General features: G+C 44.6%; 1 protein-coding gene across 2 annotated transcripts in view; it reads left to right on the forward strand.

Annotated features, from left to right (window-relative positions):
• The window catches only part of CTNNA1 (catenin alpha 1), a 124,925-nt gene that overhangs the window by 65,487 nt on the left and 42,475 nt on the right, over positions 1-16,963 (forward strand). For both annotated transcript variants that reach the window (XM_060232955.1, XM_060232948.1), the window contains 2 exons: positions 1,703-1,783; positions 2,387-2,539. In XM_060232955.1, coding sequence (XP_060088938.1) covers positions 1,703-1,783; positions 2,387-2,539 — 234 coding nt within the window. The remainder of the gene's footprint in view (positions 1-1,702; positions 1,784-2,386; positions 2,540-16,963) is intronic.

The following is a 16,963-nucleotide window of genomic DNA, read 5'->3' on the forward strand; positions in this document are numbered from 1 at the left end:
GCCCCACGGTATATTCCAGTGCCCAACAGATTTAATTTTTTCTGTCTCTCCATACACTGAGGCTGTGCTTCCAGAATATATAGTGTTTTCTTGGCCATCTACTTACACTTCCTAGCTAGCACTCTGAGGATCTCTTGACTAGATTTTCCAGCATTATGATATTGACTCTGTCCTATAACCACAGATTACTTTCATGCGTGCTCCCCCAGGCACATCAGTGCAACAGGACCTCCTCATGCATCTGATTGACTCTCCCACTCTGAGTCCATTTCCTCCCTGTCAGAGCATCCTCACCACCCAAAAAAAGGGAAAAGATGGCTTCCTTCCAAGATATTCTGTTATTGCCCAAGTCTGAGAACCTCATTTGTGAATAGCACTAGAATGTCATGAATGTGGAATGACCCTGCACAGTGCTTTATTGTTTAGTCTAGGTACTTTTTGCTTTCCCAGGTGGGCCACCTTAAACTTTGAAATACTTGTTCCTAGAATGCACTTCCCAGGCACAGAACTGCTACTCAACAGGAAGGCTGACATGCATGTAAAAATCAGCGCAAAATACCGTACAGCACTCACCATCCTGTTGGGCTTCTTCTCTCATATCACTTACGTAGCTGCTTAAAGATTGGGTTTGGTTATGCTTTTTGTTACATGAGTGTAAAAAGTAATTTTGAGCTTTGTTCCTGTGCTCTCTTCTCTCACTAGTTGAACTTGTAAAGTAAAGTAGCCCAGGTCTCTTGATGCTTTGTTGATACATACTGTCTGAAAAGAGTGCTGTCTAAGACCATGCCTGAGGCCGTTTCAATTTAGCTTATGTTGAAGCCAATTATTGTTGGGCCCACCTTTTTTTAAAAGAGATGTGGAAATACTGCAGCCTTAAGAATTTATATGGTCAAGTTAGGTGACTTGGGTGCGGAGTCCCATACCTCACTTGTGGCAGCACAGTGTACAGTTGAGCTGCACAGCTGACCTGATTACAATCTGGCCCTTACTTATTGGTATATAGCCCCTGTGTATGCTACATTCCCTGCTGACTTCAACATTGGCCTGTTGCGCATGTGGAGGTGCAGAAGCTGAAGTGTACAGAGTTCAAAGGCATTTCAGCAAGTACAGTAGAGTTGCCAATCTTCAGTTGGCGGCAGGAGATCCCCTGGTTTGGAGGCCTTTCCCACTTCAGAGATAGAGATACCAGATTTTCAGCATAGCCCCCCCAAAAAAAAGTTTAAAAAAAAGATTGGACTGGGGGCCCAATTCTATGAGCCCCAAAAGTACAGTAGAGTTGCCAATCTTCAGTTGGCGGCAGGAGATTCCCTGGTTTGGAGGCCTTTCCCACTTCAGAGATAGAGATACCAGATTTTCAGCATAGCCCCCCCCAAAAAAAGTTTAAAAAAAAGATTGGACTGGGGGCCCAATTCTATGAGCCCCAAAAGAAGGTGCCCCCATCCTCCATTATTTCCAATGGAGGGAAGGCATTTAAAAGGAGCATGTGATAGCCAGAATTCCTTTAAGAGTTCAGTTGTGCTTGTCACAGCCTTGCTCTTGGCTCCACCACCAGAAACCCCAGATATTTCCTGAGTTAGACATGGCAACCGTAAAGTACAGTATACCAATATTGTTAGTAAATTTTTGGTCAGCTTTTGGAAACTGAGTGGAAAAGTAGCATAAAAAGTATTTGACACAAGCTTTCTTTTATCTAATTTTTTAGGCTGGACGCAAGGAAAGAAGCGATGCTTTAAATTCCGCCATAGACAAAATGACAAAAAAGACAAGAGATCTGCGTAGACAGGTATAGTATTAATTATGTATAAAATGCTAATGCACACCATTAAGCTACATAAAGTTTTATTTTCTCTTGTTCCATTTCAGTAGTCTCTCTAGTTCTGCCAGTCATGGCTGAAAGCAAAAAGCTTGGAATAGGCTAGAACTTTGTCAAGCAAGGCTGGGAGGAAGGGGATGTCACAGAGGCCTGGGAGAATCAGTGACCTATTTGAGCTTACCTGGTAATAGGAATTTGAGGAGCTTCCCCCGCCCCCATCAGAAACTTTACCAAACCACTGCTTGCAGAATGACCCCTGTTTGGGGAAAAGAGGCCATAAAAGGCCATTAGCTAAAGTAACAGTTACCTCTTGTCCCATGGCAGTACAAAAACATGTCCCAAAAACATTTTTTGAAAACTGGATTTATAATCTATTTCCATTAAATGGTGTTTTGAAGGAATTATCTGAAATTGTTACTATCCAGCAGTACCAGTTGTATGGGAGAGTGAAGAAAGTAAGATTCAGCCTGGTGGAGATGGAATGTTGACAAAGTAAAAGGCTAATCATCATTAATGCAGTGGTTGAAAGTGGCAGTTTATTTCAATGAGACTAAAATTGTTATCTATTCTTAGCTCCGCAAAGCTGTTATGGACCATGTTTCAGATTCCTTTCTGGAAACAAATGTACCACTTTTAGTTTTGATTGAAGCTGCCAAGAATGGGAATGAGAAAGAAGTAAAGGAGTATGCACAAGTTTTCCGTGAACATGCTAACAAGCTGATTGAGGTAATGTGATATAAATTCAACTTAGCTCATCTTGTTATGATATAAGCTCAACTTGGCTCAATTTATGTCAGTGAATTAGGCAAAATTCAAAGAAATTACTCATTTGCCTGGAACCTGTTGCCAATCATTTCATCAGATTATTCAAGCACTGTGTTGAGGGAGAGAGGATTTCTCTCCCCCAATACACCAGAATGTACATAATATCACTAAATTTTATTTATTTGGTGGAATTTCTATTCCACTCATTCCCCAAACCTGTGTAATACAATGTCACAATAAAAACATAAAATCTGTAAATTTTGGTGTCTGTTCAGAGTAGAACTGTCTATTTATAAATTCTGCTTGGGAAAATGGAAGTGCTTCTTAAATTCATAGACCATATAAAATTTGTAATATGCATGAAAACCTTCGATTGTATAACTTAACTGTGGCATCACTGTAACCATTCTTATATCATTAACCATCCAGTCCTTTTAACTAATGGGGGGAGGATGGATATGTGATATATTTAATAGAAGTCTTAGGGGAGAGAGAGAGAGCGCGGCTTTAGCATGGAAGCCGTTTTGCCAGAAGTGCCAAGATAAATGCTATGTTGAGTATCCAATGCATATAAAACATTAAAAGCCTGTATTCTACATTTTGTTGTCCCGTAGCATTTTCCAAGGCAGACTGTGTCTTTTTTCTCCATCCAGAAGCTTAGGAAATCTGATCACCTGGCACATAGTTCTGGATATACCCAACTGAGGGGTTTGGGTTATTTTAAAATAGCCTCTAAGCAAAGTGACAATTCCCAAGCACCCTCAGCTTGTGATGCTTTCTAATGTTGCTTGATTTTGTTTTACATGCCATACTAAGTAATGTGAAGCCACTTTGTCTCTGGGATCTTGCTCGCCTAGGCTTATGACTACAATCTTGGTTTCTGAAATCTGCTTTAACTTGTTGGTTCTTTAGAAATAAGCTGTACAGTACACAAAACCTTAATTTTTGTTTTGTTTCACTACTTATTTTAATAAGAAATCAACGAAAAAATTAATTGTAAGTTTGGGAACATGACAGATCAAATGATAAAGATAAAAAACAACTAAATGGTTAGTACCAGTAAATAGAATGTTCTAGGCATTATGTAACTCGTTTTTAATTGTTCTGCTTTGTGGCCTGCTCAGGGCGGGCCACCAGATAGAACAATGAAAACCAGTTACATAATAAATTAAAGAATTTATAAACAGTTAACTTGATAAAAGATGGCAAATTTCAAGCATAAATCCATAGCTGATAATTATAATTAAATAATTATATTATAATTATAGCCCGGTAGTTTAATGGTTCTTTTAAATAGTTATTACCTGGGTTTGTAACTTCATGTCTTATAGAGCATTATAGCTTTGTAATCATTGCCACCAGGTTGAGGCCAGGACAGAAAAAGCCCTGGCCCTAGTTGAGACTAAGTGGACATCTTTTTGGGCCAGGTATAACTGGAAGACGTTGCTCAACAGAGCATAGAGCTCTCCAGGGAGTATATAGGAAGGCACAGTCCATTAGATATGCTGATCCTGAGCCATTAAGGGCTTTGAAGGTAAAACCATCATCTTGAAGTGGTTCAGGTACTCAACTGGTAGCCAGTGCAATTGGCAGAACACCTGCTGGATATGTGCCTGCACCACCACATTTTTCCAGGTCAGGTTCAAGGGCAAGCCTGCATAGAGCATATTACAGTAATCTAACGTGGAAGTGACCATTGCATGGATCACTGTGGCAAGATCCTGGGTGGAGAGGTAGGGGATCAGTTGCCTGAACCACTGAAGGTGATAAAAGGCAGACCTGGCAATCATGGTTATCTTGGCCTCCATAGAAAGCAAGGCATTGAAAATCACCCCAAGGCTTCTAACCCTTGGCACTGGCACCCCACCAAGGGTTGGGATTCTGATCCCCAAACCTGCCCCACCCTGGCCTACACACAGGACCTTCATCTTCAATTGATTAAGTTTCAGCTGACTCCGAGCCACCCAGCCACGGCCTCCAGCATCCAGTCAGGATTTTCCGAAGTGGAGTCTGGGCGGCTGTCCATCAACAGAGCTGAGTGTCATCAGCATACTGGTGACAACCCAGCCCATACCTCTGTGCTAACTGGGCCAGGGGGTGCATGTAGATGTTAAATAACATTGGTGAGAGGATAACCCTCTGAAGCACTCCACATTCCAGTTGATACCACTGCGAGACCAACTCACCAAGCGTGCCACTCTCTGTCCCCAACCACAGAGAAAGGAGGAAAGTCATTGTAAAGCAGACTCCTTAACTTCTGTGTCAGCAAGGTGGGTCAGCAGATCATAGTTGACCATGTCGAACACTGCTGTACTATCAAAAAGCAGCAGAAGTGCCAACTTGATCCAGGTGTCTCTCGAGGTCATCTGTGAGGGTGATTAGCACTGTCACCATCCCATGATGAGGGTGGAAACCAGACTGGAATGAGCCATGGATAGATGCTTCATCCAAGAAAGCTCAGCTGCCACCCTCTCAGCTACCTTACCCAGGAACAGTAAGTTTGATACTGGGTGGTAGTTGGATAGGACCACAGGGTTGTATCACTACCTCCTTCACCCCCGCTGGAAAGGTCCCAGAAAAAAAGGGACAAGTTGACTATATCTTCCTGGGGCGTGGGGATAAATGGTCCAGATATAAACCAGAAGACAGACAAGCACTTGGGGACCGAAGTAATTAAATTGGAAATGTCTATATCATGTTTCTTAGCTCTTGCACAAGGTATTTATTTTGATTATTGAAAAAACATTTGAGCATAAAATTTTGCTTAGCATTTAATTTACATTTAATGTAGAATTTCAGATCATTTTACCATAACCAAAGAGCGTCGTAGTATCTTACCCATTCCAAGGGAAAAAATTGTTCAGTAACACCTTGGAGAAAATATTGGTGGAGACTAGAGACAAAAAGGCTATGCCCAAAACACACAGGAGGTCCAACAAAAGGTTTTTCTTCACAGCCCTTTTGTACATGCAGCACCTTGGCATGCCCCAACAGACATTCTTCCTGGAACCAGCCCAGGCAGTCCTTCAGAAAGAATTTCCCCAACCCAAAGTTCTCCAGACAATCATCCGACAGGGCAGACAAACAGACAGTGACTCCCAGCCCAATAAGGCATGACTTGGAACAGCATACCAGTGGGCGGGAGGCTACTTCTCAAGCAGATTCTTGAACATTAGAAATCATGTCACAAGGCTATGCCATAGAGTTCAAAAGACCCCACCAGAATGCTTCCTAGCATCCCCGTTATGGAAAACGCAGCCAAAAGAGAAATTATACACAAGACTATCAATCATCTTAGAGATTCAAGCAACAGAACCAGTTCCAGCAGATCAAAGGGGACAGGGTATCTATTCCATATTCTTCACCGTATCCAAGAAACATGGGTAATTTCTAAACAAATTAATTCTCCTTTTCACTTCCATATGAAGACACTCATTAATCACAGAGGCCCTGCAATCCAGAGAGTACCAAAGCCTACCTGCGCATACCAGTTCTACCATTTCATTGGAGATTTTTGCATTTTTATGTAGGGCACTTCCAGTTCAGAGCACTCTCATTCAGCCTCACTACAGTTGTGAAGCATATTCATGAAAATACTGGTCAACATCATAGCCCACTTGAGATAGCAAAGCATCCACATACACCCTGTCATGAACCTAGGCCTAGTGATGCCTACAGGCTCCAAAGAAGCCTGTGTTGGAGTAGCTATAGGGCCTACATCTCCCAGGATCCCTTCTGTCCCTCTGATAGGGTGAAAGCCGTTTTGGAGAGAGAACTGACCCAGAGGGGTGGAACCTGGGAGGAAAGCATAAAAAGTCCAAGCCAATAGAAAGCCCTTCCCCTGCTGTGTGACACACCTGTACTTGGACAACCTTCGGATATGATCTGTTTCCAAAGAGAAGTTGATGTCAGACATCGAGAAAACCATCCATTGCCTCCAGACTACATGGGTTTCTCATTAACCTACCCAAGAGCTCCGTGATCTCCTCTCAACACTTAAAACATCTTTGAATGATCATAAACACAACACATAACTTCCTTTTTCTTACAGAGGGTAAGATTCAAAACATCAAACAGCTGGCAGATCAAATCACCAGAAGTACCTCTTGTTTCCCTTCTGACCTTAGCGAAGCTGATGGGAATTCTCATCTCAAACATAGATGCAGTTCAGTGGGGTCACTTGCGCTCAAGACCTCTCCAATCTCTGCTTCGTTCCTACCGATACCAAAATCATGCAGAAAAGGAATATCTCGATCAAAGTTCTGCTTTCAGTCAAGTAAATAGCAAACCCAGGAGTTCCACAGAACAAAGTCAAAATTGCAACTTTGTGCTGATGAGAGTGGTCCGTGAATTGTACTGGCGAGAGTGGTTCTTTGGAATATGTTGTATGGGTGAGATGCCTCTTTGATAAAGAGATTATAGAGAAATTACAGGCTGGTGTTTCCATCAGAGGTTATCCAAGATCCATATTGAGATTATGAGTGACTTCTTGGAAATTTATGAAGCTGAAATCAGCCTTGAACTCTACATGTATTGCAACATTCTTTATTACGAGACTGGCACAAGCACTTTAACCAGCCCACTTGAGTGGTGAGATGACAATGATGCTTGGAAGCTTCATGAAGTCTTTCAATTATGGACTTTGAATTTTCTGAATGAACTTTGAATTCAACTTCGCTTATGGACTTTAGCACTACATTGTAAACTGTACTTAAGCATATGTGTTGATGTTATTGAACCTCAGTGTTTATAATAATATATAGAAAGTGACTTTTAACAGTTTAAAATTGTCAGTTAATTTTTGCACAATTTGGATTGTTGATATTTTCAGTCAAGGAAAAGCCTGAAATGGTGGTCCAAAGCCACCAACCCTCACTAAAGTAAGGTTTACTATGTGGAGCAGGAGATTTCAGCTGTTCATGGATGCCAGTCTCTCCGGATGGGGAACCACCCTAAACAATATAATCAGGGATGGTGGTCCTCTGCCAAAGCACAGCTACCTATCATTGTGCTAAAACTGAGAGCCATCTGGCTGGCTCTACTTCCCTACAACATTCAGGTGACAAGGCGACACATCCTAGTCCTTGCAGACAATGTAGCAGCCAAGACCTATTTGAACAACCAAGGTGAGTTCAAGTCAGGTGCCCTAGGCAAGAAGACAAAGACACTGTTCATTAGGGTCAAGCATCACCTTCTGTCAAGCCAAGGAGAACACATCAAAGATGCAGACTGGCTCAGTCGGGAAACAGCTCAATGGGGAGAATGGTCTCTGAAGAAGAGCCAATTTCAGCAAATAGTCAAGCACTTCAGACTTCCAATACTGGATCTCTTTGCCAGTCACCTCAACTTCCCAGGTATTACACCAGGTTTTTTAAGCCACGGGTGATGGTAGTGGATGCCTTGACAAATCAGTGGCCGCAAGGTGTTCTTATACACCTTTCCTCCTATACCTGTCATTCTAAAGCTTCTAAGAAGAGTTAGGCAACTAAAAGAACAACTATAGCTAGTGGTTCCATGGTGGCCCTGCCATCCCTGGTTCTCCACAATTTAACAGATTCCAGACATGCTGACTCAGGGACCCATTTGGCACCCTCATCCAGAATAGTTGCAGCTGACCATTTGGCAGTTAATCAGTCATTTTTCCTGAACCTGGGGTACTCAGCGGAAGTCCTGGACATCTTGTTAACCTCCAGAAAAGACTCTACCACCAGGATCTACAACACTTTGTTGAAAGCCTTGCACAGGTGGTGCAGAAGGAAAGCATTTAATCTTCTGAAGCTGTCATACAGTCAATTCTGGAATTCTTACAAAACGGCCTAAAATCCAGGCTCAAACCAGCTACTTTACAGAAATAGGGGCCAGCCCTCTTTTCAGTCCTCAGCCTAATTGATATGACTGGCCTTTCTAGCCGTCCCCACATTTGAAGATTTGTGAGGGGGCCACTCTCAGGTGTCCTCCTCAGATACACTGATTTCCTACCTGGCATCTTCACACAGTGCTGACAGCTTTGACGAAGCTGCTTTTTGAGCCAATTCAAGACAGTGCGTTAAAATGGCTGAAATGGAAGACCATCTTTTTAGCCATGGTTACCTCAACAAGAAGCATTTCAGAGCTTGGGGCCCTCTTGGTTAAGAGGAATCTTTGTGTTTTTCACAAGGACAAGGTGGTGCTCCATACTAATCCTACTTCTATACCTCAGTTCACTTCTAGATTCCATAGATCACAAGAAATCTATCTTCTTTCTGTCCAGATCCAAAACATTCCAAGGAAAAATTGTGACACAACCTGATTGTCTGTAGGGCTCTCAGGACCTATTTGGCAAGAAGAGAACATCTTCAAAAGATTGATTCCATGTTTATTAACATCACTTCTCCCAACCTGGTGTTGAAGATGTCTGTCAGCTATCAGCTACACAATCAAACAATGCATCACTGAGGCGTATCAGTCTCTGAAACTAGAGGTACCTTCAGGCATAACAGCACATCAGTCAGAAGCGCAGCCACTAACGCAGCATTCAGTAGACATGCCTCAGTGTAAGCAGTGTGCAAGGCTGTGACTTGGTCTTTGTTGTCCACCTTTGTCCAATTACAGATTGAATGTTTATAACTCTCCAGATGCAGCGTGTGGCAGAACAGAAAACAGCAATGTGTGGTTCCAGAAGACAGCAATGCCCCACCCAAGATGTAGACAACTGTTCTGGGAGCACCCAAGATGTCCTCCACTTCTGAGGGAGAACAACCCTTGGCACTTACCAAGAGGGGTCATTCTACTCTGAGGAAAGGAGGACATCTTGCCCTCCCATTCACATTGCTTGCTGTCTTCCATTTTCCATCTCTCTTCTGCTTTGCTTGACTTTAATCTGTTTATTCTGCCACTTGAGAGTTATTCCTGTTGTTCTACATGGTTCAAGTTTAATGTTTACTTTCTTTGTTAGAGTAAGGATGTTTTATGGGACTGCTTCTCAGAGTTCCCTGAACTGAGGAGATGGGTGTTCCCACCACAGAAAGAGGAAGAAGAATTTTTTTATTTACTGCCTCCCTGGGTAGATGGTGGAAAACACCCAAGATGTTCTCCTTTTCACATGGAGCGCTTTCTAGGGGGCACTTGCTTTGGGGGGCTGTAACTTTGCTCTCCAGTCTTCTCCAAACTTGGAAGGCAGATAGAGGAGAGTCAACTGAAGACTCACTGCAAGTTTGGATTCCTACCCCATGGGGGGCATTCAGTAAATGGGAAGTTTCATGGTTCATGAGACCCCACAAACTGGGACAAACGCTTTCCCCTGTTTGTGCCCATTCCTAGGGTTGAATCACAGAGTGCTTGTCTCTAGAGGCAATTGACATGTGTGGTTGAGATGTGTAGGGAGTAATCGGACAATAAAAAAAAATTAACTGCTCGTTATGCAAAAAGCACCCGAGGAAGGAGATTGTAAGCTGGTCTGAGACTCTTGAGTGAAGGGTGGTGTATAAATCCTTCTGATGATGATGATTGATGATTCACTGCTGTGGTAGAAATTTTAGGGAGGCACTAAGTTGCACGTTTGTACAAATAATTTCTGATGGCTAACAGAAATGACTGTGAAATTCTTGGTATTTTTATTCAGTTCTCTTGACGAAGCATATGGTTGACTTTAAGTTGGTATATTGAAGTTGAACACTTTTAGGAAAGAGAATGGAAAAGGCTGGGTTTTTCACAAGGGACAGGAGAGGTAACCTGCCCTTTAAAAAAATCCTCCAGTATTGAAACAAACTGAGCAGGTCAACCATAAGGCACTATTTATTTCATTTATAACTAGTGCTTTTGCCATATTGAGTTCCATTGTGCAAGGAGGATGTAGGTGTGAAGTCTGATGTTTCAATAACGAGACCTTTTTGATAAAAGTTTCTAGTTTATTGTAACATGTTGTTAGACTATGGAGTTAAATTGAAAGACTGGCAAGTACATGGTCAAAGCAAGCATTTAAGGTATACATCAAAAGGATTCTTGAGGGAGGGGTACTCTATGCAGGGCACATTCACACATTGCTGTTACTATTTCGTTCTCAGGCCTGGCCAGCCTTGGCCGTCTCCCTGGCACCACTCTCACCTGTGTTCTCCTGAGAAGGCTTTACTATCTTGTTCCCATATTCCCATTTCAAAGCAGTGCTACATAACAAAGGAAGGGAGGGGGGAAGGAAGGAGAGATCAAGCTAGCAGCATCAGTATACAGTATGGCTTTTACCCAGGATCCTTTTCCTGAACCAAAGATACAGTTCTAAACTACAGCAGACTTGACAGTAGGGTTTCCATGGGGTACCCCATCTTGGCACTGGCTATTTTTAGACCGGTTGAGATTCAGCAAGATTGCTTTATCACATGCCTTTGGACCACACCTTTGGATTTAGAATATATGGTTTGCTTTCTGAAGAAATTTTTTATTCTCCTGCATTTTTACAGTCATTGTTGTCAGGTGTCAGTGGTGTTGACAGTCAGAAAATGGGTGGGAAAATTAAAGTATGCATGAAGCACACTGAAGAAAATGATGGACAGGATTTTGGCCCAGAAAGCGTCTATCACTGATTCTTATCTCAAAGAAGAGACTTCTGCTTGTTCTTCGCAAGTAAACTTCCTTACAGAGCAAAGAATGCTTCAGTTGAGACATCAACCTAATTTCCTTCTCTAGTGCCATTGTTAATTAATTTCAAAACAAGATTTCAGACTTGATTTGCATTTAGAATGGACAGCCTTCCATTATTTGATTTGTCACCAGCACATTAACTCAGGTTGTGGCAAAGAGTGCTCAGGAAGTAGTTGTATGTATGCATTTGTTACTATTGTATCTGGCAGGATTGTCACTGGAGGGTAAATAGAAACTTGTTCATTCAAATTCTGGCAGTTTCAGTAGGCAGCCTGAGGCCATCTGTGCCTCTTAGGATAGGCAGGGAAATTTCTTGGAGATAGGTTACAAAGTTGGTGCAAAAAGCCCCTGCCTTGATAACTGTTCTTTCTACACACTGCAAGAAATATTTCTAATTCTGAGGAACTTATTCTTCTGCATTTAGCTGGGTAACCATCTAAAGGCAAATAGACAGGTTGCTTACCTGTAACTGTAGATCTTCGAGTGGTCATCTGTGCATTCACACTCATGGGATAGAGCGCCTGCGCCAATCCCCGAATCGGTACCTAAAAAGCCCGGGATTTTTTCGCGCTCGGCACCAATGGGCATGCGCAGGCGTCCCAATGCGCATGCTCACCGGCGCCAGAGCGAGGATCCCGTCAGTTCCTTCCTGACCGCTGGAAGCCCCTACGGGAGGGAGACAGTCAGCAGTGGGGAAGGAGGGTGGGTAGTGTGAATGCACAGATGACCACTCAAAGATCTACAGTTACAGGTAAGCAACCTGTCTATCTTCTTCGTGGTCTCTGTGCTTCACACTCATGGGGGATTAGCAAGCAAGACAGACCTGGAGGCGGGAAGACGGTCATCCGGAAGAAACAGCTTGCAGCACCGCAGCTCCCAAACAAGTCCTCTGCTGAGCATGCACGTCCAGCACGTAGTGCTTTATAAAGGCATGCGGAGGGGACCAGGTGGCAGCCTTGCAAACATCCGATAGGGAAACGCCTTTCAGGAACGCCACCGACGTCGCCATCGCTCTTGTAGAGTGTCAGCGAATAGGCCCAGGTAACGGCTTCTTTGCCAACAAATAACACAGTTTAATAGTCTCAGTGAGCCATTTTGAAAGCCGCTGAGACGATATCCTGGAACCTAACTTAGGAGCAGCATAAGAAACAAAAAGCTGCTGGTCCTTACAAAAACTCTTGGAGCGACTTAAATAAAACAATAAAGCAGTCTTCACATCTAGAGCATGCAACCTATGTTCCTCATCTGAGGAAGGTGTAGGATTAAAAGTGGGCAACCAAGCCTCTAAGCTGAGGTGGAACTGAGAAACCACCTTGGGGAGAAAAGAAATATCAGGGGCTAATGACACTCCAGCCTCCTGAAAAACTAGATATGGGTAGTCACAACGCATAACCATGAGCTCCCCTGCACAGCGTGCTGATGTGATGGCTATCTTCCAAGATAGAAGCTGTAACGAACATGTGGCCATCGGCTCAAAGGGATGTTGAGTCAGCCTATCCAACACTAAAGTCAAATCCCACAACTGTGGGGGTGATCTTGATGGAGGATGAAGCCTAAGCAAACCCTTCAAAAACCTCTTAGAATGAGGGTGTGCAAAAACAGAGTGCCCCTCAACTGGTTCATGGAACACAGAAATTGCTTCCAAATAAACCTTGATGGAAAAAAAAACAAGGCCAGCATCCACCAGAGATAACAAAAACTCAAAAATTACCGACAATCCCACCCTTTGGGGTGAAACTGAGGGATCAACTAAGAACTGCAGAAACCTCCTCCACTTCCTATCATAGGAAGCGCGGGTAGAAAGTTTCCTGCTGTTCAAGAAAACATGTTGGACTCTGCTAGAGAACCCACAGGGTCGATGAACCACGCTGTCAGCTTCAGGTGGGTCACGTTGTGATGGAGTACATGACTGTCCTGAGCTGACAGAAGGTCTGGTTCCGCTGGAAACTGGTAGAAGACCCCCCTCACCAGTTGGAGCAGGATTGGGAACCAGTTCTGGCGAGGCCACCAGGGAGTCACCAGGATACAGCATGGTCTCTCTCTTGCGATCTTGTTGACCACCCTTGTCAGTAGTGGCAGAGGTGGGAATAGATAAAGGAACCGACCTTCCCACGGGAACAGCAGACCATCTCCCAACGACTCTGGATCTGAGCCCCCTCTGGAGCAAAACAGAGGACATTTCCGGTTTTTGGCTGTGGCAAAGACATCCACCTGATACCCCCAGAGCTGAAACACGGGTTGAAGGAAGCGCCACTGTAACTCCCACTCGTGCAAGGAAGCCGCACCCCTGCTGAGGGAGTCTGCTTGCAAGTTGAGGACCCTTGGGAGATGCGCTGCCTTCACAAAGATGTCGTGGTCCAGGCACTCCGACCACAGATCCAGTGCCAGCGCACAAAGCCATCGAGAGACTGTCCTTCCCTATCGGTTGATGTAACACAGGGCAGTGGTATTGTCTGTTAGCAGAGCAACAATCTTCCCCACCACCATGGGGCAGAAAGACCGAAGAGCAAAGTGAACTGCCAGCAGTTCCAAGTAATTTATGTGGCAGTGAGTCAATTTCAAAAGCCAAGGACCCCCCCCCCACACACACACACACACAGATCGTCCATGTGGGTCCCCCAACCCCATAAAGATGCATCTGTTGTGATAGTCACAGTTGGTGCAGGTAGATGGAAGGGAGCTTCCTGACAAATGTTGTCCTTTGACTTCCACCATTGCAGTGTTTGAAGTGTCACAGGTGGAATTACAAACCTCTTTCGAGGTGAGTCCCTTAACGGGCAAAACTGACGAAGGAACCAAAGCTGTAGGCCTCTCATCCTCAGCTTCGCAAAGAGCAGCACGCTTGTAGTCGCCGCCATCAGCCCCAGCATCCGCTGCAGCTGCTGCACCGTGCCCCACTTTCGACTCTGCAGAAGTTCGACAAGGTTGATAATGTCCATCGCTCTCTGCTAAGGCAGAAACGCATGATGAAGGTTCGTATCCAGCAAAGCCCCTATGAACTGAACTGTCCTTGACGGAGTAAGGTGTGATTTCTCCAAATTGACCTGCAGACTCAAGGTGTCGAGAAGACGAAGAGTAATGGCAATGTGGAATGACAAACTCTCTTTCGACTCTGCCACAAGGAGCTAGTCGTCAATGTATGGAAAGATGACTATCCCTTGAAGCCGGAGATGGGCAGCCACAACGCTCATCATCTTCGTGAACACCCGAGGTGCAGTGGACAGACCGAACGGAAGAGCCTTGAACTGGAAGTGCTGAGAACCTACTGCAAACAGAAGGAAACGTCTGAACGCAGGATGGATGCTGACGTGGAAGTATGCATCCTTGAGGTCCAGTGTTGCCATCCAATCGCCTTAGTTGATGAGGCGCAGAATTGTTTGCAGAGTGGACATTCTGAACTTCTGGTACAAAATAAATTTGTTCATATTCCGAAGATCCATGATTGGTCTTAGACCCCCGTCCCGCTTGGGAACCAGGAAGTAACAAGAGTAGAAGCCTCCCGTCCTGGCCTCCATTGGGACCCTCTCTATAGCTTGTTTCTGTAAGAGGTTGCTCACCTCCGTCAGCAGAGGTGGGGAAGGGGGAGTGGTAATTACAGTGGTAACAGTTTGCAAACCCGAGGTACCGTGCCTGTCTTTGGATTGTGTTCTGGATGGTTTCAGTACTCTCAGCCTGGAGGAAGTTGACAGGATCCTCTTATCTGCATGCCCAACAACTTGTAGTTTGGACCCATGCCCATCCTGGCTGATTAAATCCTGCCAGAGGAAGCTTACGGGATATCATAAATAGATCCCTGATGGAGGGGCACTTTCCAACACCGCTTAAAGAGGCGGTGGTCTGTCCCCTCTTGAAAAAACGTTAGACCCGGCCGAATTGGCACCCTACCGGCCGGTCTCGAATTTGCGCTTTTGGGGCAAACTTATCGAGAGGGCAGTGACGATGCAGCTACAGAGTTTCCTGGAGGATGCTTCCATCCTTGATCCCCTTCAGTCCGGCTTTTGCCCGGGCCACGGGACAGTGACGGTGTTGGTTGCCCTAGTAGATTACCTTCAATGGCATCTGGACCGGGGCGGCTCGGCGGTGCTGATGTTGTTGGACCTGTCGGCAGCGTTCGACACGGTTGACCATCGGTTACTGACCTGCCGCCTCACCAACGCGTGGATTCAGGGGTTGGCTTTACAATGGCTTTCCTCTTTCCTTGAGGGTCGGGGACAAAGGGTCGCGATTGGGGGTGAACTGTCCCGGAGACACACGCTTGATTGTGGAGTGCCTCAAGGGGCGGTTCTCTCCCCGATGTTATTTAACATATATATGCACTCCCTTGCCCAGATTGCCCAAAGGTATGGGCTGGGTTGTCACTAGTACGCTGATGACACCCAGCTCTATCTGCTTATGAACGCCCGGCTGGTCTGCGTCCCAGAAAATTTGGACCGGGTGTTACAGGCTAGGCTAGGTGGCTCAGGCTGAGCGGGCTGAGGCTAAATCCGGCGAAGACAGAGGTCCTTTGCTTGGGTCGTCGTGGTCCAGGAGGGGAAACCCCAAATCAAACCAAACAAGACTCTCAGTGTAGAGGTAGAAGGAAAAGTGCAAATGAACACTGAGAAAAAGACAGTCAAAATGTTTGCAATTATAATACAAATATATTGAATAATGCATTACAATGTGTGTTTGTTATTTTTCTTTATAACAAATATACAAAAGATTACATCTGCTTTAGAAAACCATCAGTCATGACTATTGCTGGCACAGCATGCTTCAAGCATTCAGTTCCACTATTTAAAGAGCTAGTAACCTTATCAAAGCCGAACACTGAATAATACAGCAGTTTAAAGCAGGGTTCAATGGCATGAAAGCTCCATATTAACCTGCTAAGAACAATACACAAAGCTCCCAAAAATCCTTGTGGCTTATAATAAAGAAGTCTAAGTTCCAAAAAATCCTCATGGCATATAATGGAGAAATCTTGACCAAATCTTAAAGGAAGGGTGTTCCCACTGAGGTAAGCAGTCTCCAAATTCTTGAAATAATGTCCAAATCTTTTGGGAAAATGACAATACGTGTATCCTAGGTATACTCGCATTTCAGCTTGCTTCTTCACATCAGTATTATTTTGCCTTTCAATTGGAACTGTATAACAAAAAATAACAACATGCAGCCACATGTTTTATAAAGTATTACTCACCCATAGGGCTGTCAACCAAAAAATCAAATCTGATGATGCCAGCTCTCCAGCCTTGCCACAAACAACACAAGGAGAGTCAGCCAAGCACATCAACCATGTTGGCTCAGGTTTCCTCACCTAGATGCCAACTTCCCCCCCACAGGACACGTGCTCTGACAATGCCAACTCTTCAGCCCTGTCTCAAACAACATGAGAGTCAGCCAAGCACATCAACCATGTCAGTTCTGGCTCATCCTCCTCCCTGGATATCTAATCAGAAAACTAACCATTAGGAGGAGAACATTCAGCTTCCTAGGAGACACAAAGAAGATGCAGTTACACTTACCTTGAGATAGGTGGATGGTCAGTCAGTCTAGCTCTGTGGCATGACCCAGGGTGCACCACGATGAGGCAAGTCAGAGTTGCACCCCAAACAAGGGAGTTCTCTGGGAGGGCCTCAGAGAGTGAGAGGGAGGGAACCATTCCCTCTCAGCAGCAACATGCACCAGCCATCAGTCCCATTAGAGAAACTTTAGCCAAGGTGTGGCTGCCCTCCTCATCACAGCCTGCCCCCCCATCTTCCTCCTCCAATGATGAAGAAATAGAAGGAA

The sequence above is a fragment of the Heteronotia binoei genome, chromosome 1 (genome assembly GCF_032191835.1).
Source record: "Heteronotia binoei isolate CCM8104 ecotype False Entrance Well chromosome 1, APGP_CSIRO_Hbin_v1, whole genome shotgun sequence".
NCBI classification, from domain to species: Eukaryota; Metazoa; Chordata; class Lepidosauria; order Squamata; family Gekkonidae; genus Heteronotia; species Heteronotia binoei.